Source organism: Oncorhynchus keta, chromosome 1, assembly GCF_023373465.1.
Source record: "Oncorhynchus keta strain PuntledgeMale-10-30-2019 chromosome 1, Oket_V2, whole genome shotgun sequence".
NCBI classification, from domain to species: domain Eukaryota; kingdom Metazoa; phylum Chordata; class Actinopteri; order Salmoniformes; family Salmonidae; genus Oncorhynchus; species Oncorhynchus keta.
This window is the reverse complement of record NC_068421.1, coordinates 55,875,608-55,899,906: the sequence shown is the minus strand read 5'-3', so window position 1 is coordinate 55,899,906 and position 24,299 is coordinate 55,875,608. Positions and strand designations below refer to the sequence as shown.

The following is a 24,299-nucleotide window of genomic DNA, read 5'->3' as shown; positions in this document are numbered from 1 at the left end:
CTACACAACAACGCCGGATTCCTGCCGTAATACCCTGGACCACTACTTCTGATCTTCACAGCTAGCTAGGTAGCTTGCAGTTAGCTCACAGCTAGCTCACAACTGCATGTCCCCAGGCACCCTCATTTGTTGACTTCTGTGATCGAAAAAGCCTTGGTTTCATGCATGTCAACATCAGAAGCCTCCTCCCTAAGTTTGTTTTACTCACTGCTTTAGCACACTCTGCCAACCCTGATGTCCTTGCTGTGTCTAAATCCTGACTTAGGAAAGCCACCAAAAATTCTGAGATTTCCATACCCAACTATAATATTTTCCGTCACGATAGAACTGCCAAAGAGGGAGGAGTTGCAGTCTACTGCAGAGATAGCCTGTAAAGTAATGTCATACTTTCCATACCCAAACAGTTCTAACTTCTAATTTTAAAAATGAATCTTTCCAGAAATAAGTCTCTCACTGTTGCCGCCTGCCACCGACCCCCCTCAGCTCCCAGCTGTGCCCTGGACACCATCTGTGAATTGATCGCCCCCCATCTAGCTTCAGAGTTTGTTCTGTTAGGTGACCTAAACTGGGATATGCTTAACACCCCAGTAGTCCTACAATCTAAGCTAGATGCCCTCAATCTCACCCAAATCATTAAGGAACCCACCAGGTACAACCCTAAATCTGTAAACATGGGCACCCTCATAGACGTTATCCTGACCAACTGGCTCTCCAAATACACCTCTGCTGTCTTCAATCAGGATCTCAGCGATCACTACCTCATTGCCTGTATCAGCTACGGGTCCGCTGTCAAACGACCACCCCTCATAACAGTCAAAAGCTCCCTAAAACACTTCTGCGAGCAGGCCTTTCTAATCGACCTGGCCCGGGTATCCTGGAAGGATATTGACATTATCCCGTCAGTTGAGGATGCCTGGTCATTCTTTAAAAGTAACTTCCTCACCATCTTAGATAAGCATGCTCCTTCAAAAAATGCAGAACTAAGAACAGATATAGCCCTTGGTTCACTCCAGACCTGACTGCCCTCGACCAGCACAAAAACATCCTGTGGTGGACTGCAATAGCATCGAATAGTCCCCGCGATATGAAACTGTTCAGGGAAGTCATGAACCAATACACGCAGTCAGTCAGGAAAGCAAAGGCCAGCTTTCTCAAACAGACATTTGCATCCTGTAGCTCTAACTCCAAAAAGTTCTGGGACACTGTAAAGTCCATGGAGAACAAGAGCACCTCCTCCCAGCTGCCCACTGCACTGAAGCTAGGAAACACTGTCACCACCGATAAATCCATAAATCCATATCAAACTGTTACAGATCTATATCCATCCTGCCCTGCCTATCTAAGGTCTTCGAAAGCCAAGTCAACAAACAGATCACTGACCATCTCGAATCCCACCGTACCTTCTCCTCTGTGCAATCTGGTTTCTGAGCTGGTCACAGGTGCACCTCAGCCACTCTCAAGGTACTAAACGATATCATAACCGCCATCGATAAAAGACAGTACTGTGCAGCCGTCTTCATCGATCTGGCCAAGGCTTTCGACTGTCAATCACCATATTCTTATCGGCAGACTCAGTAGCCTCGGTTTTTCTAATGACTGCCTTGCCTGGTTCAACAACTATTTTGCAGACAGAGTTCAGTGTGTCAAATCGGAGGGCATGTTGTCCGGTCCTCTGGCAGTCTCTATGGGGGTGCCACAGGGTTCAATTCTCGGGACGACTCTTTTCTCTGTATATATCAATGATGTTGCTCTTGCTGCGGGCGATTCCCTGATCCACTTCTACGCAGACAACACCATTCTGTATACTTCTGGCCCTTCCTTGGACACTGTGCTATCTAACCTCCAAACGAGCTTCAATGCCATACAACACTCCTTCCGTGGCCTCCAACTGCTCTTAAACGCTAGTAAAACCAAATGCATGCTTTTCAACCATTCGCTGCCTGCACCCGCATGCCCGACTAGCATCACCACCCTGGATGGTTCCGACCTAGAATATGTGGACATCTATAAGTACCTAGGTGTCTGGCTAGACTGTAAACTCTCCTTCCATACTCATATCAAACATCTCCAATCTAAAATCAAAGCTCGAGTTGGCTTTCTATTTCGCAACAAAGCCTCCTTCACTCACGCCGCCAAACTTACCCTAGTAAAACTGACTATCCTACCGATCCTCGACTTCGGCGATGTCATCTACAAAATAGCTTCCAATACTCTACTCAGCAAACTGGATGCAGTTTATCACAGTGCCATCCGTTGTGTTACTAAAACACCTTATACCACCCACCACTGCGACCTGTATGCTCTAGTCAGCTGGCCCTCGCTACATATTCGGTGCCAGACCCACTGGCTCCAGGTCATCTACAAGTCCATGCTAGGTAAAGCTCCGCCTTATCTCAGTTCACAGGTCACGATGGCAACACACACCCGTAGCACGCGCTCCAGCAGGTGTATCTCTCTGATCATCCCTAAAGCAAACACCTCATTTGGCAGCCTTTCCTTCCAGTTCTCTGCTGCCTGTGACTGGAACGAATTGCAAAAATCACTGAAGTTGGAGACTTATCTCCCTCACCAACTTTAAACATCTGCTATCTGAGCAGCTAACTGATCGCTGCAGCTGTACATAGTCCATCGGTAAATAACCCACCCAATTTACCTACCTCATCCACATACTGTTTTTATTTATTTACTTTTATGCTCTTTTGCACACCAGTATCTCTACCTGCACATGACCATCTGATCATTTATCCCTCCAGTGTTAATCTGCTAAATTGTAATTATTCGCCTACCTCATGCCTTTTGCACACAATGTATATAGACTCTTTTTCCCCCTTTTCTTCTACTGTGTTATTGACTTGTTTATTGTTTACTCCATGTGTAACTCTGTGTTGTTGTCTGTTCACACTGCTATGCTTTATCTTGGCCAGGTCACAGTTGTAAATGAGAACCTGTTCTCAACTAGCCTACCTGGTTAAATAAAGGTGAAATAAAAAAAATAAAAAACACTTACTCTCCAAGAAATATAAAACCAGTTTGGTGTAATACACATGTATAGAAGAACAGCCAAACATACCCAGAGAAATGGCGACTGGGTTCCATATGGCTGAGGTGATTAGTGGCAGCCTGCCTTCTCCATCCAGGCCAGCACGCTCGATCCTGGGGGAGCTGCCACCTTCTGCCCAGAACAAGAACCTGGGGAAACAGGAGCTCTCCATGACTACATTGGATCCGGCTTTGACATCCACATCTCTACTGGGGGCATTCAAGACAGACTTTGAACCATCTAAATTAGTGTTGATCTAAACCCTATGAAACTCTGTGCAAGCTGGAGACTGAGCACAAATTACAAAGGCCTAGTAATTTACATTTTGGGTACAGTGAACTGATAAGATTTCATTTTTTATTATAATTTTTTTTAAATAGGAGGCCATGTTTGAGATTGAAAACCCTTATTGAAATTGAGAATACATCTTAAAAAAACATATATTTCTTCATAGTAAAAACAAATATATATATCTAATATTTAGAATTTGATTATGTAGTTTTAATTTTCATTTTTTTATTTTACCTTTATTTAACCAGGCAAGTCAGTTAAGAACACATTCTTATTTTCAATGACAGCCTGGGAACAGTGGGTTAACTGCCTGTTCAGGGGCAGAACGACAGATTTGTACCTTGTCAGCTCGGGGGTTTGAACTCGCAACCTTCCGGTTACTAGTCCAACGCTCAGTTGAGTTTTTAAAATATTTTTTATTAAAGCACAATGACCTCGGTGCATACAATAGGTCTCCACGACTAATATTGAGAACTTCCAATCCAGCCTACCCCAACAAGGGTTCCACAGCCACTCCAGTGGGCATGGCCAACCCTCCTATCAGGAGGCGTTGTGCAGAGACGTCCAGACGGGCCACATCGATGGAGTGAGTATCAGCGTTGGTCCAGTAGAGAAGCTCATGGATCCAGTCCACAGCCAGACCCAGGACAGCACCATGGCCTTTCAACAGCAGGACAGGCTCCAGGGGCTTCCCATCCATGGAGATCCTAAAGGGCACGCAGTACAAATCAAATGTATGGGAACTAACATCTAGTACCATTTCACAGTGCAAAAGAACTGTGGTCAACATTCATATTGATATTAACAAGGGCCAGATTCAGAAAGTGTTTAACTCTCTGAGATGTGTACCTGTAGATGGAGCCTTGTCCTGGCCTTGCCCAGTAGACAGTGCGGTTTGCAGTCAGGGCAGCAATTGGCCCTGGTCCCAGTAAGTGAGCAGCCATCTCCCTGTACTCCATACCGGCAGTGTTGACCTGGCGCACCCCCTCAGAACTGCTCAACACCAGCTGAGCCACGTCTCCTGCGAGTACACTCAAATCAGTCCCAGACACTCAGGACTAACAAAAATACATCAACAAGCACAATGACGGAAAGGGCAATAGTGATGAAAGTAAACAGATATGCACATCAAACGAAAAAATGTATCCTGCCCTTTCCAATATCACTTTTGTTTATTAGCTTAATCAATTTGAATTTCCAATGTCACACCTTCAGTAATGCAGGGCCTAAGGTTAGGATACTCTACATGCAACAGACTGAAGACTGAACGCACACTGGCATCATTAGCAAAGAGAAAGAGGGGTGTAATCATTAGCCCAAACCGAATGTTTTGCAACAATATTTATATTGGACAAATTCAGATAGGTCCCTCCCTGTTTCGTTTGCTTCTGTTTAAAAAGGTACCGAACAGTGACCCAATAAGTGCATCGATGACGTCGTCCCCAGTGACTGTACGTACATATCCCAACCAGAAGCAATGGATAACAGGCAACATCCGCATCGAGCTAAAGGCTTGAGCTACCGCTTTCAAGGAGTAAGAGACTAATCCGGACGCTTATAAGAAATCCTTCTATCCCGCAATGCCCGAAACATCAAACAAGCAAAGTGTCAATACAGGATTAAGATTGAATCCTACTACACCGGCTCTGACGCTCAACGGATGTGGCAGGATTTGAAAACTAGGGAGCTGCCCAGTGATGCAAGCCTACCAGACGAGCTAAATGCCTTTTATGCTCGCTTCGAGGCAAGCAACACTGAAACATGCACGAGAGCAACAGCTCTTCTGGATGACTGTCTGATAACGCTCTCGGTAGCCAACATTCACAAAACCACTGGGCCAGACGGATTACCAGGACGTGTACTCAAAGCATGCACGGACCAACTGTCAAGTGTCTTCACTGACATTTTCAACCTCTCCCTGACCGAGGCTGTAATACCTACATGTTTCAAGCAGACCCCCATAGTCCCTGTGCCCAGGGAAGTGAAGGTAACCTGCCGAAATTATTACCGCCCCGTGGCACTCACGTTGGTAGCCAAGAAGTGCTTTGAAAGGCTGATCATGGCTCACATCAACAGCATCCTCCAGGACACCCTAGACCCACTCCAATTCGCATAACGCCCCAACAGATCCAATCTCAATTCGCACTCCATACTGCCCTTTCCCAGCTGGACAAAAGGAACACCTATGTGAGAATGCTGTTCATTGACTACAGCTCAGCATTCAACACATAGTGCCCACAAAGCTCATCACTAAGCTAAGGACTCTGGGACTAAACACTTCCCTCTGCAACAGGATTCTGGACTTCCTGACGGGCTGCTCCCAGGTGGTAAGAGTAGGCAACATGTCTGCCACGCTGATCCTTAACACTGGAACCCCTCAGGGGTGTGTACTTAGTCCCCTCCTGTATTCCCTTTTCACCCACGACTGCGTGGCCAAACACCATCATTAAGTTTGCTGACAACACAACAGTGGTAGGCAGACAACGATGAAACAGCCCATAGGGAGGTCAGAGAACTGGCAGTGGTGTCAGGACAATAACCTCTCCCACAATGTGTGCAAGACAAAGGAGCCGATCGTGAACGACGGGAAAAGGCAGGCCGAACAAGCCCCCATTAACATCGACTGGGCTGTAGTGGAGCAGGTCGAGAGTTTCGAGTTCCTTGGTGTCCACATCACTAACGAACTATCATGGTCCAAACATACCAAGACAGTCGTGAAGAGGGCATGACAAAACCTTTTCCCCCTCAGGAGACTGAAAAGATTTGGAATGGGTCCCCAGATCCTCAAAAGGTTCTACAGCTGCACAATCGAAAGCATCCTGACCGGTTGCATCACCACCTGGTATGCAACCGGACGTTACAAACAGTGTAGCTATTCCCTCCGCAAGGCAATCAAACAAGCTAAGCGTCAGTATAGAGACAAAGTAGAATTGCAATTCAACGGCTCAGACACAAGAGGTATGTGGCAGGGTCTACAGTCAATCACGGATTACAAAAAGAAAACCAGCCCAGTCACGGACCAGGATGCCTTGCTCCCAGGCAGACTAAATAACTTTTTTTGCCCGCTTTGAGGACAATACAGTGCCACTGACACAGCCAGCAACCAAAACATGTGGACTCTCCTTCACTGCAGCCGAGGTGAGTAAAACATTTAAATGTGTTAACCCTCGCAAGGCTGCAGACCCAGACGGCATCCCCAGCCGCGCCCTCAGAGCATGCGCAGACCAGCTGGCTGGTGTGTTTACGGACATATTCAATCAATCCCTATACCAGTCTGCTGTTCCCACATGCTTCAAGAGGGCCACCATTGTTCCTGTTCCCAAGAAAGCTAAGGTAACTGAGCTAAGCGACTACCGCCCCGTAGCACTCACTTCTGTCATCATGAAGTGCTTTGAGAGACTAGTCAAGGACCATATCACCTCCACCCTACCTGACACCCTAGACCCACTCCAATTTGCTTACCGCCCAAATAGGTCCACAGACGATGCAATCTCAACCACAGCCCCCAGGTGGTGAGTGTAGGTAACAACATCTCCACCCCCGCTGATCCTCAACACTGGGGCCCCACAAGGGTGCGTTCTGAGCCCTCTCCTGTACTCCCTGTTCACCCACGACTGCGTGGCCACAACAGTGGTAGGCTTGATTACCAACAACGACGAGACGGCCTACAGGGAGGAGGTGAGGGCCCTCGGAGTGTGGTGTCAGGAAAATAACCTCACACTCAACGTCAACAAAACTAAGGAGGTGATTGTGGATTTCAGGAAACAGCAGAGGGAACACCCCCCTATCAACATCGATGGAACAGTAGTGGAGAGGGTAGTAAGTTTTAAGTTCCTCGGCGTACACATCACAGACAAACTGAATTGGTCCACCCACACAGACAGCATCGTGAAGAAGGCGCAGCAGCGCCTCTTCAACCTCAGGAGGCTGAAGAAATTCGGCTTGTCACCAAAAGCACTCACAAACTTCTACAGATGCACAATCGACAGCATCCTGGTGGGCTGTATCACCGCCTGGTACGGCAACTGCTCCGCCCACAACCGTAAGGCTCTCCAGAGGGTAGAGGTCTGCACAACGCATCACCGGGGGCAAACTACCTGCCCTCCAGGACACCTACACCACCCGATGTCACAGGAAGGCCATAAAGATCATCAAGGACAACAACCACCCGAGCCACTGCCTGTTCACCCCGCTATCGTCCAGAAGGCAGTACAGGTGCATAAAATCTGGGACCGAGAGACTGAAAAACAGCTTCTATCTCAAGGCCATCAGACTGTTAAACGGCCACCACTAACATTGAGTGGCTGCTGCCAACACACTGACTGTCACGAATCCCATTTCCTGAGTCTGTTTTTTGCCTGTGTTCTGTCCTGGAGTGTTTTTTCCAGCGTCCTGGAACGCACCCTGTCTGGTTGCCGGGCAATGTAGCCAGTTGGGAGTTCTGATTACCCGCACCTGTATCCCATCAGCTATCTGCACACCTGGTCCTGATCATCATCTCTCCTCTTCATAAGCCCGGACCTGACATCCATTCCCTGCCGGATCGTTAGCCATGAACAGTATGTTGTGCCATAGTATCAGCCTCAAGTTGGATAGAATTTGTTTTGTTGTTTTTTAACGTATTTCTTGCCTTAAACTTCCCTCCGTTTGTTCTGTCTTCAGTTACTCACCCTGATCATTTACCCCATTCCCGCCTGGTCGTCGTCGGATTCCGCTACCCCATTGGATCCACCTATTTACTCCCATCAACTCACCACCGCTGCCCGCTACGCCACCTGGATATATCTACCCATTCACATTCACTTGTAAATAAATACTCACCTTCTTCCTACTCTCCTTGTCCTGGTCTGCTTCTGGGTTCGATTTTGAAAGAACGTGACACTGACTCATCTCCAGCCACTTTAAAAATGGGAATTGATGTAAAATATATCACTAGCCACCTTAAACAATGCTACTTAATATAATGTTTACATACCCTACATTATTTATCTCATATGTATACGTATATACTGTACTCTATATCATCTACTGCATCTTTATGTAATACATGTATCACTAGCCACTTTAAACTATGCCACTTTGTTTACATACTCATCTCATATGTATATACTGTACTCGATACCATCTACTGCATCTTGCCTATGCCGGCCGCTCTGTACCATCACTCATTCATATATCTTTATGTACATATTCTTTATCCCTTTACACTTATGTGTATGAGGTAGTAGTTTTGGAATTGTTAGCTAGATTACTCGTTGGTTATTACTGCAATGTCGGAACTAGAAGCACAAGCATTTCGCTACACTCGCATTAACATCTGCTAACCATGTGTATGTGACAAATACAATTTGATTTGATTTAAGGCAACTGCTCGGCATCTGACCGTAATGTGCTAACAGAGGGTAGTGAGAACGACCCAGTACATCACTGGGGCCAAGCTTCCTGCCATCCAGGACCTATATAATAGGCAGTGTCAGAGGAAAGCACCATAACATTTTCAGAGACTCCAGTCACCCAGGTTATAGACCGTTTACTCTGCTACCGCACGGCAAGTGGTGCCGGAGCGCCAAGTCTAGGACAAAAATGCTTCTCGACAGCTTCTACCCCCAAGCTATAAGACTGCTAAACAATTCATAAAATCGCCACAGGATCATTTACATTCACCACCCCTCCCTTTTGTACACTGCTGCTACTCGCTGTTTGTTTGTTACCTATGGATAGTCACGTCACCCCCACCTACATGTACAGATTACCTCAACTAGCCTATACTCCCGCACACTGACTCAGTACCGGTGCCCCATGTATATAGCCTCGTTATTGTTATTGTGTTACTTTTTATTACTACTTTTTATTTTAGTCTACTTGGTAAATATTTTCTTATTATTGAACTGCACTGTTGGTTAAGGGCTTGTATGTAAGCATTTCAAGGTAAAGTCTACACTTCTTGTATTCGGCGCATGTGACGAATAAAGTTTGATTTGATTTGAATTCCACTAACAGTCCGTATGTGGCCAAACGTAGCTGCTGCTCATGTTGGTATCTGTACTGATGGTGCAAAAGCCATGACAGGGAGAGAGTGGAGTAGTAACGCGCGTGCAAGCAGCTCTTGCTGCCAAGGGAATGCCTGACAGCTTGAAAGACGTTTTGGACACTAGTGAAAATGTTTAACTTTGTTAAAGCAAGGCCCCTGAACTCTCATGTGTTTCTGCACTCTAATGATATGGGCAGCGACCATGTAACGCTTTTAAAACATACAGAAGTGTGCTGGTTATCAAGGGGCAAAGTATTGAGACTTTAAATTGAGAGAAGTTCAATCAAGTTCATCATTTTCACTTGTCTGACTGCTTGCATGATGACGAGTTTCTCACATGACTGGCCTATCTGGGTGATGTTTTCCTCGCCTGAATGATCTGAATCTAGGATTACAGGGACTCTGCAACTATATTCAATTTACAGTACAAAATTTAGGCTAGGATTAAGAAGTTGTCTTCATTAACAAGGACAACACACAGGTTTTTCCAACATTGTATAATCATACATAATTTTTTGTGTGCAAATGAACTTGTGATATAGTGAAGCACCTGAGTTGGGTGCGCAATTACACAGGTACTTTCCCGAAACAAATGACACAAACAACTGGATTCATTATCCCTTTCTTGCCCTGCCTCCAGTCCACTTACCGATATCTGAACAAGAGAGCCTCATTGGAATTGCAACAAGAGGTTCAGTGAAAATTGTATTTAAACAGAAGCCACTGACAAATCTCAGAGTATCCTGCCTTGGCAAACCGTGCTATTAAGACACTATTGCCCTTTGAAACCACATACCGATGTGCGAGTGGATTCTCTGCCCTCACTAGCATGAAAACTAAATACAGGCACAGACTGTGTGTGGAAAATTATTTAAGACAGACTCTCTCCAATACAACCCGACGTTGCAGAGTTATGTGCATCCTTTCAAACACACCCTTCTCATTAACCTCTGGTGAGTTATTCACAATTTTCGATGACCAAATAATGTTTTATATGTAAAATAACTAAATAAAGAGGACAATTATAGATTATTATTATTTGTGGCCTGGTCCTATAAGAGCTCTTTGTTACTTTCCACGAGCCGGGTTGTGACAAAAACTCACCCTCATTCTTATGCTTAATACATGTAGCGTATAGTGTGTGTGTGGCAGGCTTACAATGATGGCAAAAAACAACATTTGAGAGTGTGCTGACCCTGGTGCTAGAGGGGGTACGCAGCTGGAGGTTGAATGTTTGAAGGGGTACGGGACTATAAAAGTTTGGGAACCACTGCACTAGAGCAATGAAAAGCTCCATCATTAATTACTCTGATGATCACAACAACAAAAAAGCTGTTTGCTCAAGCCCTCAGTCCCGAACACATTCAGCAGGTCAGGTATGTGTTGAGATACTTGTAAGTCATTGACATTCATATAAAATCCTGTATAGAAATTGTCAAGTGGTGCAAATTCCACAAATCGGGCAGTAGGGATGGCGACATTGTTATCCGTCTAAAGTAAATTTGACAACATCATAATGATGATGATGACAAAGTTTCTTCCTACAAATGATCTGCCTACTTTAGCAACATCATCAGATTACCAAGACAATATAGTGTAATTTACACAAAGCAATCAGCAGCCCCCGTTATGACTGGGCACGACTTTCGGGAGTCACTATGGCTGAGATGTCTTTAGAACGTTCATAACAATGGCGTGATGCGGCCGAGTGACGGAGGTGCAACCTTCCCATGAATACATTTGGATTCGAATACTGGCTGTAAATATGTAATTATTCTTCCTATTCACTAGATTAGAGCAACAGAAAGCTATATCATTAATTAATTACTCTGATGATCACAAAAATAAAATGCTGTTCGCTCAACAAAAAAAAACTTGTTCAAGCCTCTATCCCGCACACATTTAGAAGGTCAGGTTTGTGTTGAGATACTTGTAGTATATCATTGACATTCATAGAAAATCATGTCAGGTAAAGACAGCTGTCAAGTGGTGTAAATTCCCCCACCTTGGGCGGGTGGGTTGATAAAGAATTGCGCTGGCTTACATTGTGACAGGAAAATATTTGAACATTTAATGTACCTAAATCCTGGTGAAAAAAAAGCATACCATTGTGTGTGTGTGTATGTGTGGGTGTACTCTGTTATTCATATTCTTACAATACATTTTCCAACAAAAAGTGCCAGTTTGTCAAAAAATGTTATCTGCCCTACCCATTTGATGTTTCAACTATCTCAGAACTTAAAGTAGTCACGTCAATCATATCAGTGTGAACAAAATTCCAAACGTTGTGAGCAAACATATGCTATCAGTAACTTGCTGTATTTTTCCCTCACCTTTAGCCTTACACTCCCCTGTCCTTGGGCTCATCAGGTAGCCCTCATGGCAGTCGCAGGAGAAAGTCCCGTTGACATGTACACATAGCTGATTGCAGACGTCAGAGTCGAGACACATGTCAATTTCTGAGAAAAAAAGGGGGTATTTCTTTATTATTTCAAGAGGATATTTCTGACTGGAAAACATTCACTTTTCACTCTCATTGCGTTTCATTGGTGTTCTGTCACATACTCTGAATTGGAATCTACCATAAATGTAATTTGAGTCATCAAATCAACCAATTATCACAGATTCATTGTAGTGTGCTGGTGTGACCAAAGACTTGGGTTATTCGTTTTCCTGACCACATGACCTGGGACCGACTGTTGGTCTCGCATGACACAGTCCATAAAAATCTTGGCCCTATCAATGTCTCTCAAAAGAGGCCACTCACCCTCACACTGGGAGTCATGCACCAGCCTCATACCAGCAGGGCAGTCACAGAGGAAGCCCATCGGCTGGTCCACACACAGGTGAGAACAGCCACCATTGTTCACCAGACACTCATCCTGATCTACACAGAGAGAGATACAGGGTCAGTGACAGGGAAGAGTGAATACAGGACCAAGACAGTTCAATGGAACATTGCATAATCATTCTGTAGCATAGTCGGAAACAAGTTGGAGAACATTCGCCCATTGTCATTTCTTACGTAATGTGCCTGCATCATTCAAATAAGTCAACCAATACTGTGTGCCTTTAAAAAAGTCAATATTTTAGCCAAACATGGTGTACCATGCCAAACAAAACAGAAGGCATAGACACAAAGATATTATTGTGATAAGGGACATTACCTATCCAAACAATGTGACACTATATAGGCTATCAGGGAATCAATTACAGGATACGAAACAAAGCTAGTTTTAGTGCAGAGATCCAAAATACAGTGCCTTGCGAAAGTATTCGGCCCCCTTGAACTTTGCAACCTTTTGCCACATTTCAGGCTTCAAACATAAAGATATAAAACTGTATTATTTTGTGAAGAATCAACAACAAGTGGGACACAATCATGAAGTGGAACGACATTTATTGGATATTTCAAAGGCCCTTAGTTATAGAATATCAATAGCATTACATTCTTAGGGCCAATACATTTTTCAATATAGTTTAATTCTGTTTGGATTCCATGATTCTGTCCACATCACAGAGTTTATAGGGCCCTAAAGTAGGCTACAACTTGAGAGGTTAAGCTATTTTGCCCTCTACTCGTCTATAAAGATGAGAACAGCCGTGCATGGTTGTGTTCAAATTAGACAAGTCCAAGTGGTCCGCGTTTCAGTCCATACTCTTCCATTTTCTGCCTAAAGATCGAGATGTAATGTGAAAAAGTGACAAACGTTCTCTCTCACCACAGTCATCCTCATCCCTCGCGTCAGCACAGTCAGGCGAGTGGTCACATCTCCAGGAGTGAGGCATACACTGGCCGTCCCCACAACTGAACTCAGAGATTGAGCAGGTGTGAGGGGCAGGGTGCTGGCCGGAGGGACAAGCACCAGCGCCCTCGTCCTGCCCGTCAGGGCAATCGGGCTGACCGTCGCACAGCTTGGCCCTGGCAACGCAGCTCCCTGTCCTCTCACAGAGGAAGAAGTCGGCTGTACAGTTCTGACAGGAGGCCTCGTCACTGCCGTCGCCACAGTCGTCGGTGCCATCACAACGGAAGCGGAGGGATACACATCGGCTACTGCTGCAGGCAAACTCATCCTTCTTACAGTGGCGCAAACCTGGGAAAGGTGAGAGCCCATAGAGAGGAATTAGTGGTCATGTACTTTCAATAAAGGGGTATAATTCCTAAGCTTTTAAACGCAAAGTTTGCACCTATTATTATTATTATTATTATTATTATTATTATTATTATAGTAAACTAGGATAGAATGAACCTTAAACATGTCCTAAAGGGGTAAATTGTCTAAGAAATAAAAAGACTGTACATTACACACTCAATAACATGATGCATACATTGTACGTTACCAGAGTCATACATGTTCTACACGTCTCGTACGACCACATACATATTGCACACTGTCCTTACACATTCGGTCATTGGTGTACTAACACAGCTCAGCTTTACTTATTGCTGTTTAGGTCTTTTTATTCTGTAAACCTGGATTTGCTGGTTACTGTTATGCTTTAATCCCTCTGGAATTTAAAGGGGCAATCTGCAGTTGCTTCATCCATTGTTGGACTAGTGAATTAAATAAATGTACCCATTGGTTATTGAAGAATATAACTTAAATGCCTCCTGACCTTTGTTCAACTGTCATACCCCAAAATATAAGCTAGATTCACTCCAATGTTTGTAAACAAAATAGATGTAAACAAACCCTATATAGCCTCAAAACATGGTTAAAACGATATATTTTAAATCCTGGATGGTCAGTCCTTGCATCCCTATCCCTCAACTTTTTACAGAAATGGGTGGGGAGTTAAATTTGTTATTGCTTCAACTGCTGATTGCCGCTTTAAGCAAAGTTAGCATTTGTGCAAAGGCTTAGTGAATGTGGCCCATTGTGTTTAGGATTATGAAAGAGGCTGTGAGGAAATCGGATGGATAAAGAAATGTGCACTTCACACACTGACGCTCAGAGCAATTGGTTCTATGTGTTACTTGAGCCCAACCCACATGGCAGGTATCATCTTTCCCATAGCTCTTACCACAGGTGTCTTCTAACTCGTCAGAGCCGTCACGGCAGTCCGGAGTGTTGTCACAGAGAACACTCTGGGCAACGCAGCCTCCATCTTTACACAGAAACCCTGGGCAGGTCTGCTCCCCTGAAACACAGCCAAAATGAAATTCTCTTTTCACAAATGACAAAATTGTTATATGCAATTAATCCCTTATATCAATACATTTTACGTACATGTGATCTGGATCATATTCATAGTGCACTGTAGCAAAAACAGCATTTCTTATAGGACATGTTCAAGCAGTCGCTCCCCGTTTGATAATTTTCTTATATTTGGTGTCTAGTGAACACAACCCAGAGTACACAATGATAACACAGATGTACATACTACAGTATGGTCAAACAGATCCAATTTCACAACTGATATGGCCAAGTATGAAAATCAGCAAAATCAAAGACTTTGGACTCTGACATCCCTGCTACTGGAACCTCTCAAGTTAGTACAGGTACATCCCTCTGTACTGGGGAATTCAGCCTCTCTATGATCCACTGGACTTTGACCAGGGAAAACCCCTCCACTGTCACTCACTGCAGCGGAGTTCATCACTGCCATCCTCACAGTCTCTGTCTCTGTCACACACCCAGAGGCCGGGAATGCACTTCCCGTTTCTGCACTTGAACTGGGACTGTTCACAGGTCGGTAGGGTGTTCCCTATAATGCCTACAAATGGAGAGATGAATTTGGAATTTTCTTATAAACTACCCAAGCCCATTCATAGACGATAACTACCTTTAGCGATTATTGATTAAGGTATCTTCTTTCTGGAGACTTTGGTTAAGAGTCCCAACGCTTGCTCTAAATGTTAACATGCATCGCTTGCGATAAGGTTTTGGAAACATAAGGGACGGATCTTTGATATCAGCAATAAATCATTTTCAAAAAACAAAAATGTTAAACTACTACACACCTTTATAGGGTTAGGATTAGTGTTCTCACACGGCCATTTTACAGTGCTCGTTTACGGAAAACAGAAGCGACCACCTGTGCTAATTAGCATGCTCCAAACCCCTGTGTTTGAGGTTGTAAGTCACAAGAACATTTCCTAGGACATAGACATATGATATTGGCAGAAAGCTTAAATTCTTGTTAATCTAACCGCACTGTCCAATTTACAGTAGCTATTACAGTGAAAGAACACCATGCTTTTGTATGAGGAGAGTGCACAGTTTTGAACATGAAAAGTTATTAACAAACAAATTAGGCACATTTGGGCAGTCTTGATACAACATTTTGAACAGAAATACAATGGTTCATTGGATCAGACTAAAACATTGCACGTACACTGCTGCCATCTAGTGGCCAATATCTAAATGGCATGTTGGCTGGAATAATGCATTATGGACTTTCTCTTGCATTTCAAAGATGGTACAAAAAAAGCAGTTGGTTTTGTCTTTCTATTATCTTTTACCAGATCTAATGTGTTATATCCTATATTGCTTGCACATTTCCACAAACGTCAGAGTGTTTCCTTTCAAATGGTACAAAGACAATGCATATCCTTGCTTCAGGGCCTGAGCTACAGGCAGTTAGATTTGGGTGTGTCATTTTAGACGAAAATGTACATTTAAAAAGGGGCCGATCCTTAAGAGTTTCTTAATAATTAATTGTAGTTCACACGGAGCCAGCCTTGGGAGAAGCTAACTGCTGAAAACCCTGCATAGAGAAGGTTTTTCGAGAGCTTTGGCTATACCCACTCTTACAGCAAGAGAGATGTGAAAAGTGTCTACAGAAACTTTGAATTAATTACTTCGATTTGGGGTAGTCCCAAAGGTGCAGTAGCAACTCAATAAACATTTTAAAGCAAGTATTTTCATAACATGCACTATCAAGTGCAGATATGTAAGAAATGTGGGCTACACGTCATAAGACAGCTGCGAATCAGGCGATGGAAATATTGTGCATCTCTTTACACAAGCCGAGGAAACGTTACACGAGCCCCTAACGCAAAATGACAAATACCAATAAAACACGTGCAAATATGTAACTGGCAAGTTTATCTTACCCCAAATATGATGTAAGGTTAGCAACTGAGTAAGAAGAAGTATTCTACAAGGATATCCCATGCTCTGTCCTTCGTTGTCTGCAGGCAGAGGCGCATGCGAATGACGTAATGTTGCGGGAGATAATAAGACGAGCAGCGTTAAAAACGGTTGTGTTGCGATGTGTTCGAAATCTGAACTGAACACGTCTGTGAAGCTGAAACCCTTTATTGGTGTTGAGTCGCATGCAGTAACGTAAATAGCTTGCCACTGCCATGCATTGCCGAACGTGGCCAGCCAATATATAATGGTCAGTGAAGGAGCAAGGACCTGCTTCAGGGAGAATAACGCAGTTTATGAAACTGTCCTTGACATAAATCTGTGAATTTTCTCCCCAAATTATTTTTTATGTTTTCCCACGTTATGTTCTCAGTTTCATTTTCCCTGGTTATAAAATAGTTGTTAATAGAGAAACAACGAAATTTGAGGTTCTGAGTCCATGCTTAAATCATATCAGAGGAAAAACATGTTTAGGTCTGGAAGAAAACAAACACATTTTGACTTGAGTGTTATTCCCCTTTAATTGCGCATTTGCCACTTTAAATGCGGATCTAGTGAGTCGGGATAGTGCAGGTTGTGTGCAGATCACTCAATCTGTTGGAATACGGCGTTACGAGCGTTTATTTCAGAGAGCGCTCCGTAAACCACGCCCCAGTGAGCAGAGGTGGGCATGTTGCACTGGGTGGGACACGTTTTATTATGAAGAAAAAGCCTCTCAATTTACCTTGGGTCCACCGTGGTTCTTTGTAGGCTAGTTATGCTAATATATTTCAGGCTTTGTATTGCAATTAATTTAGTCTTTGACCTAATAAGTAAAAAAATATATAAATAATTGTCAGTAGGTTAACAACGAGTCCCATGTAGTTCGCAATAGAACATACCAGAAGGGTGAATAATTTACTAGCCTACCTAAATTATTGGGATCATGGTTGCAACCCGTGTTTGGAATACATTGAGTTCGTTGACAAAACAGACCTGTCGTTCCTGTTTTGAGCCCCACCTGTTAAGCAACAACACAAATATATGTATATACAGTACCAGTCAAAAGTTTGGACACACCTACTCATTCAAGGGTTTTTCTTTATTTTTAGCATTTTCTACATTGTATAATAATAGTGAAGACATCAAAACTATGAAATAACACTTGGAATCATGTCGTAACCAAAAGAGCTTTGAACTAATCAAAATATATTTTATATTCTTCAAAGTAGCCACCCTTTGCTTTGATGACAGCTTTGCACACTCTTGGCATTCTCTCAACCAGCTTCACCTGGAATGCTTTTCCAACACTCTTGAAGGAGTTCTCACATATGTTTCTGCATCACATGGTGCTCTTTACCTGATTTGTTAGGATTTTCGGCAACATTTCATTTAAAGGGGTCCTTATTACAGTGTAATTAACTAACAAGTAGTTAGATGTAATAACTCAGTTACAGTGTAATAACATGGAACTGGTGGTAATTGCAGTCTTATTAGAGGTGTAACAAATGGGCAAGTTTCCACTAAATTTATCTCCCTGACTGGGGTTTACCATATGGGTGTCATCCGAGAGAGTAGCAGCAGCGTAAACAGAGAGTAGCAGCAGCGTAAAATAGGGGTCTGGGTAGCCCTTTGATTAGCTGTTCAGGAGTCTTATGGCTTGGGGGTAGAAGCTGTTAAGAAGCCTTTTGGAGTTCGACTTGGCGCTGCGGTACCACTTGGGGAGACAGATATTCCCGCCGCGTTGGACATATTTTCTGTCTAAAGGGTCCTCATACTTCCCAGCCTAAACAGTTTGACAGAGTTTGTGCATACATTGTATATTACGACATGTTTTTTTTCGGTTAAGACTTCGGCGAGGGGTTTTCCGGCTGGTCGGGCACACATGTTTTTGTGAGGCAAGCCGAAATTCGGAACAGAAGTCTATGCCCCTTCGTTGGTGATTGTTCAGTCAACAGTAGAGATTCTTCAATAAAGTATTAGAACATCATATTTAGTATGTTTTTTTTCTGCCGCCCTTCAATGGAACACTAGAAACTTAATAGCTATCAGGCAGGAATTTAAGAAGTTTGTATATGACATGGATGTAGTGCCAGATGTAGTGTGTGTCTAAGAGTCATGGCTCAAACCTCAACTGGAGCTGATTCCAGGTTTCAGTTCGGTACGGTGTGATTGAATGGAGGGTTGGGGTGGGTATTGTGCTATGTTCGTTAAAGATGGAATGGGGTACAGAGTATTGGAGATACAGGAATTGGAATGTGTGGGAATAGAAATATGTAGGAACAGGGGTAACATTGTTTTAGTTCATTTCTATAACCCCTGCAAATCTTGATAGAACGTGTAGGGGTAAGAAGGTAATATTGAGTGGTGGTTTTAATTCCCATAATGAAATCTGGGGAGGTTCTGGGCCCTGACAATCAAATATGTGATGAGTGTTGTGTATTTTGACATTGAGAAAGCTTACTATACCACATGGAGGGAAGGTTTGTTGATCAAGTTGAGTGCATTGCGGGATGTCTGTATATCTGGATCATGTACTTCTTGTTAGATCAGAATTATCAAAGCAGTTTGAAGTGGACAATGCTACTCCTCAGGGAAGTGTGGTTAGTCCGTATTGTTCACCCTGATGATATACAGTATTTAAGGAGGTGGGACAGGGAGTGGGTGTGGCCTTGTATGACAATGATGAGGCTGTATGGAAGAGAGGTGGGAATGTGAAATATGCGATGAGGAAGATTCAAGAAGCTGTGGGAGTTGTGGAAGATTGGTCTCTAACATGGGGGTTTAGGATGTCTGGGGCCAAGTCCTGCTTCATGGTGTTTTCTAGGAGGAAGGTTAAAGAGGTTAGGCTTCCAATACTGCCAGGATATAGGTAGTGAGTTTAAATATTTAGTGAGTTCATGACTTTAAATATTATTTTTATTTATTTAAGTCATTCAAGAACAAAAAAAGGTATGTGGTTTGATGAGAGGCTTATGTGGAAGAGACATGTTGAGTATATTGAAATTAAGTGTAGGGAGGTGCTGACCCTCATTAGGGCAGTGGCAGGATATGATTGGGGGTCAGATAGACAAACATTGTATGCTGTATGTACCAGGCATTGATCAGGTCATTTTTGGATTATGGGTGCTTTATAAATGGATCGGCAGCCAAAACTGCACTACAGTGCCTGAGGTGGATACAGTCAAGGGCCCTGAGATTGTGTGTGGGTGCCTTCAAGATGACACCTGTTGAGGCATTGCAGGTGGATAGTGGGGAACTGCCACTGAGGACAAGGTGGGACAAACTTGCATTAGCGCACTGGGCAAGGATAAAAGGGAGTTCAGAAGGACCTCCTGTGGTCACGGCAACTGGGAAGGCTGGGAGCGAGGAGGGGGTAAGCAGAAGGCGTACGGGTGGACAATCAAGCAGAAGGTGGTTGGATGCCACATTGTGGATGACAGGGAGACATGAAACAGGTCTGTGTTCATATCAGGTGAACTATTTAGAAATTACAGCACTTTGTACAAAAAGGGGGGGGGGACACTATGTACACGTCATTTTATTGTAAATAAGAATATAATGTTTTCTAAACACTTTTACATTAATGTGGATGCAATGAACAGTACCGGTATTTCTGTCTGAGCGTAGCTAGCAAGATCAGGCAACCTCTTCTGCCTCACGTTATCAAAACCCCGCCCACCGTGTTTGACATCGAAAACACGAGGAGCAATGAGGAAACGAAATATGAAAATTAAGCATTGCATTCTACATCTGCATTGATTGCTTGCTTTTTGGGGTTTTGGGCTGGGTTTCTATAGAAGCACTTTGTGATGGGCCTCCAAGTGGTGCAGTGGTCTAAGGCACTGCATCGCAGTGCGACTAGAGATTCTGGGTTTGAGTCCAGGCTCTGTCACAGCTGGCCGCGACCAGGAGGCCCATGGGGCGGCGCACAATTGGCCCAGCGTCATCCGGATTAGGGGAGGGTTTGGCCGGCAGGTATGTCCTTGTCTCATCGCACGCTAGCGACTCTTGTGGCGGGCCGTCACAGTGACACGGTCGCCAGGTGCACATTGTTTCCTCCGACACATTGGTGCGGCTGGCTTCCAGGTTAAGTGGCCATTGTGTCAAGAAGCAGTGGGGCTTGGTTGATGAACTACTTTGGGGATATTAATCAGGTACCCACAACTATGATTGACTGGCAAACAAAATATGCTAATTCTATGAATAATTGGTAATAAAACATTTCTTCAAACATTACATTATTTATTTATTAACACCGACACACTATTTTACAGGTTTTGAACAATAGGGAGAGCAACATTGTGCTCTAATGTCAGGCCTAAAGTAAGTCAGGAGAAAAATCATTTGTTGATGTTGTTCAGAGGTATGGCTGGTCTGTAGACAGTGTGAGCTCCCTGGGAACATTACCAGGTGTGACAGGACGCTTTGCTGGCACCTCTAGAGCTTGGCTGTAAGAAAATGAAAGCATAAGTTAATCACTATGTTGGTACATTATTTAGAAGATGGTAAAATAAATATAATGCAGCCCTCACAAAACACATATACGCCAAAAAAGTTTAAAACATTTTAAAGCGCTGAGCCACATACTTCTAAAATAACATTACGGGACTGCGATTACGGGACCAGTTCTTGCGGTAGAGGGTGGAAGTCGGGCAGAAAGGTAGCGGGTGTGGGCGGGTGCGGTATGAAAAGCTGCGGGTGCGAATGGCCGGATGAATGAAATCAGTCCATTGCAGACCTCTACTGAGCATACACTACACCAAAAATCTAAAATCTTCTAAAATCTAAAGCGATAATCCACTCAAAACCAGAAATTCTTATGATTTACAGTTATATAATGCAAATATGTGAGAATTATATGTTGCGTTTGTGTGCATTTCGTTATAATATTGTAATATAATATTGTGTTTGTGTGCATTTCGTTATAATAATAATAATGTAGGAAGCAACATGTGAAAATTATGGAAATATTTGACCTCAAGTCGACGACAAAACCCACAATGCAAAGCTCTCTCTACAGACAGACAAGCTGGTTAGCAAGGTAGCTATCTAGAACACCTGGCTGCCTGCAGACACTTGGAGCTTCAACCTTGCAAAATATATTTCACGGACAATAATAATGTTCCTTGAGTTACGAAAAGTAACTGCTTTCTCATATGTCTTCATTGAGCAGAGCAACCCAAGCAGAGCCGGTGCTATGGCTACGCAGAGCACGCGACAGACAGGAGTAGCTAATGGATATACTAAATGTTATTTCTGATTTCGGGTTTCTGGTAGGACCAGGCCTTAAATTTGGCAGAAGCAATCAGCATGGGTAGAGCTTGGGCAAAAAAAAAATCATGCCTGTGCAGGGCTCTACAAAAACTAAAACCAAAGTCAATATCAGCATGTGAAGTAGGTAGCTATGTGTAAAATAACTCAAAACAAACTGCACTATCAATTTAGGAGTTACACCAAGTTGAAGTTGGCAGAGATCGCATTTCTAGCTCTATAGTTTGAGTCAGTGTGGTTGCTATGGCAATTGGCCTGCGAGTCTGCTAGCAAGGAGACGAGAGACGTTTGAAGGATCTGACTACTTTTAGAACATTTGGACAAAAATATTTACTTTTTCACGAAAATATAGACGGATGTATGCCCATACCATCTATTGGCTGATTTGATGATTTGGAGTGCAAGTCATTGGTTTAAAAGCGTTATGAAATGTGATGGGGTATAACACACTATAGCTATGATGCCTTACTTACACGATTACCTGATTTCAGACGGACCACTTAAAAAAAAAGGTCACCATGACTTAACTTCTATTTTACCCACAGATGGAACATAGGCTTTCATCAACTTGATGATGTCTATTCCTGGGGGTGGATTATGCCTTTAACAACTTGGACTAGCTCACATTTCCAGATTTCCTTGTCCCAAATCCTTAATTCCGTCCATCCTCAACCCCAGGTTGATGATTCCCTAGTTTATCCTGCCCTGCGTTTCTCTTGTTGTCGTAGGAAAAAAATGCTGACAATCAAACAGCGAGCTGCTTAATTAGTGTGTACATTCTTTATGTGCAAAAACATAAAAAAAGAAACAGAGGGGCAGAATATGGACCCGCAAATGGTTGGGCAGATGTGGACAATATGAACTTTCTATTCGACAAAGGGAATTGGAGGTAATATAAAACTTTTAATATTGAAAAGGCAACGGCGTTCTCTCCACCAATGTGTCTACCATCACCTCGGTCCACATGGTGCTTGTTGTTGCTGTTGCTGCTTTCCTCTTCGCCAATATTGTTTTGGTCTCACATGCCTATTGGCAGTAGTCCTTGCCCAAACGAGTCTTAGCACTGGTCATACTACAAGATGCACAACCAAAATTTCACAACATTATCAAGACATGCAACTGGGGTCTGGAGAACAGAACAGCCATCAGTGCGTCCTTCACCCGCTCAAACTACATGAGTCCCGATGTACTGATCCTGGCCCAAGTTCATAGGATTTCACCCCAAAAATGTGTCTGTGACAGCAAAAACTTGGCAAATTCGTGGCAAAAATCGTATTGTGTATGCCCGGCATTACGAATCATTTTAGCGTTAAAAAATGACGATTTTTATTTTGTTGACACAACTAGAATGGCCAACTCTTGAAGTTTCAAGGAGTTGGTCTGATGGGTTTACTCTCATCTGCCTCCCCACTTGCTTGTGGGAACAATAGAGGAAAGGCCCCTTGTCATACCTGGACCACCTATTGAGATGTGCCTTTTGTTAAGTAAATCAAATGAAAAGGAGACTGGAGTGTGTCTTAGAACATGAACTGGCAGAGGTTTCAAAGTATTGTGCCATTGTTTTCAGGAAGGTGTACCTATGGCAATAGGAGGGAGGACAAACAGTAAAACAGTCATATACACTCTCAACCTCCACCCGACTAGCCAGAGGAGGATGGAATCCCAAAATGTAATGTACTGCCATAGCCTTTGTCCCACTCAGCCTTTAAGCCATAGACTCTGTCAGACTTTATGTCCCACTCACCCAGCAGCGAGGGCCTTTTGACTGGACATCACGACGGTGGCTGGTGCAGACTCTCTACGCCCATCTCTGCCATTATAGTAATTGAAGGCAAACTTGTGACTGGGACCAACTGGAAGTTTGGGGGGTGGTTGGGTCCTGCACAAAAGATTGAAACTAAGATTGTGTGGCATTTACAAAGTGTAGGCCTATTCCATAAGTACAAACACTACAGTGCAAACACCATCCGTACTTGTCATGCAAAACCTGTAGAAAACTTCCTGCCTAAATGGATTCTTAGTTAGCAAACATTCAAGACATGCATGACTTGCCACTTACCTCTTCGCAATCTCACCATAGCGCAACTGGAGCTTTGCTTGCAGATCATGCTGTGTACATTTGATCAGGTAAATTAAAAGTAACAACTTGCTTTTCAAAGAGTCTTATATTGCCAACATGCAATGTTCGTTAGCCAACTAAAGTAGCTAACAAGCTAGATAACGTCCTTAGCAAGTTGTACAGGCTTTAATAAACTCTTCAAACGTGTAACGTTGGGGACCTAGAAATAAGTTAGCGAACGTTAAATTAATAACAACTTGCACCAAATACACACTGTGAAGAGCTATATGGCTTACCCCGGATAAAATATTTCTGAGCCTTTGGATAATTCTTGTAGCAGTCGCCATTGTTGTTGTCAAGGGCAAAATACTTCTTATTTTCCTTTTCACGACAGGCAGTCCATGTTGTTAGATTACTGACACCTACCGTTCTGGAGTGATACATCAAGTACCGGTTTGTGAAATCGGGACACACTCTTTTCATGCCACTTAGATACAGATATTACCGGAAGTTATTTTCGTAGCAGGA

The 24,299-nt window shown here is 43.5% G+C and overlaps 2 protein-coding genes across 4 annotated transcripts in view; both read right to left on the bottom strand.

Annotated features, from left to right (window-relative positions):
- The window catches only part of LOC118388510 (low-density lipoprotein receptor-related protein 8-like), a 30,337-nt gene extending 13,720 nt beyond the window's left edge, over window positions 1-16,617 (bottom strand). The window contains exons 1-9 of one of the 3 annotated variants that reach the window (XM_035777685.2): window positions 16,423-16,617; window positions 14,949-15,080; window positions 14,388-14,504; window positions 13,085-13,456; window positions 12,130-12,249; window positions 11,696-11,821; window positions 4,181-4,352; window positions 3,823-4,038; window positions 3,071-3,189 (exon numbers count right to left, since the gene is read on the bottom strand). In XM_035777685.2, the coding sequence (XP_035633578.1) occupies window positions 3,071-3,189; window positions 3,823-4,038; window positions 4,181-4,352; window positions 11,696-11,821; window positions 12,130-12,249; window positions 13,085-13,456; window positions 14,388-14,504; window positions 14,949-15,080; window positions 16,423-16,483 (1,435 nt within the window). In that variant the 5' untranslated portion in view covers window positions 16,484-16,617. The remainder of the gene's footprint in view (window positions 1-3,070; window positions 3,190-3,822; window positions 4,039-4,180; window positions 4,353-11,695; window positions 11,822-12,129; window positions 12,250-13,084; window positions 13,457-14,387; window positions 14,505-14,948; window positions 15,081-16,422) is intronic. The other 2 variants (XM_035777676.2, XM_035777693.2) reach the window with 2 other exon arrangements.
- Window positions 16,618-20,662: 4,045 nt separating this feature from the next.
- Window positions 20,663-24,230, bottom strand: ndufa7 (NADH:ubiquinone oxidoreductase subunit A7). Its single transcript, XM_035777663.2, has 4 exons — window positions 24,068-24,230; window positions 23,772-23,821; window positions 23,457-23,591; window positions 20,663-20,889 (listed from the first exon to the last, which is right to left on the bottom strand). Exons 1-4 carry the CDS (start codon window positions 24,116-24,118, stop codon window positions 20,799-20,801), a joined length of 327 nt encoding a protein of 108 aa, XP_035633556.1. The 5' UTR covers window positions 24,119-24,230; the 3' UTR covers window positions 20,663-20,798.
- Window positions 24,231-24,299: the final 69 nt, after the last annotated feature.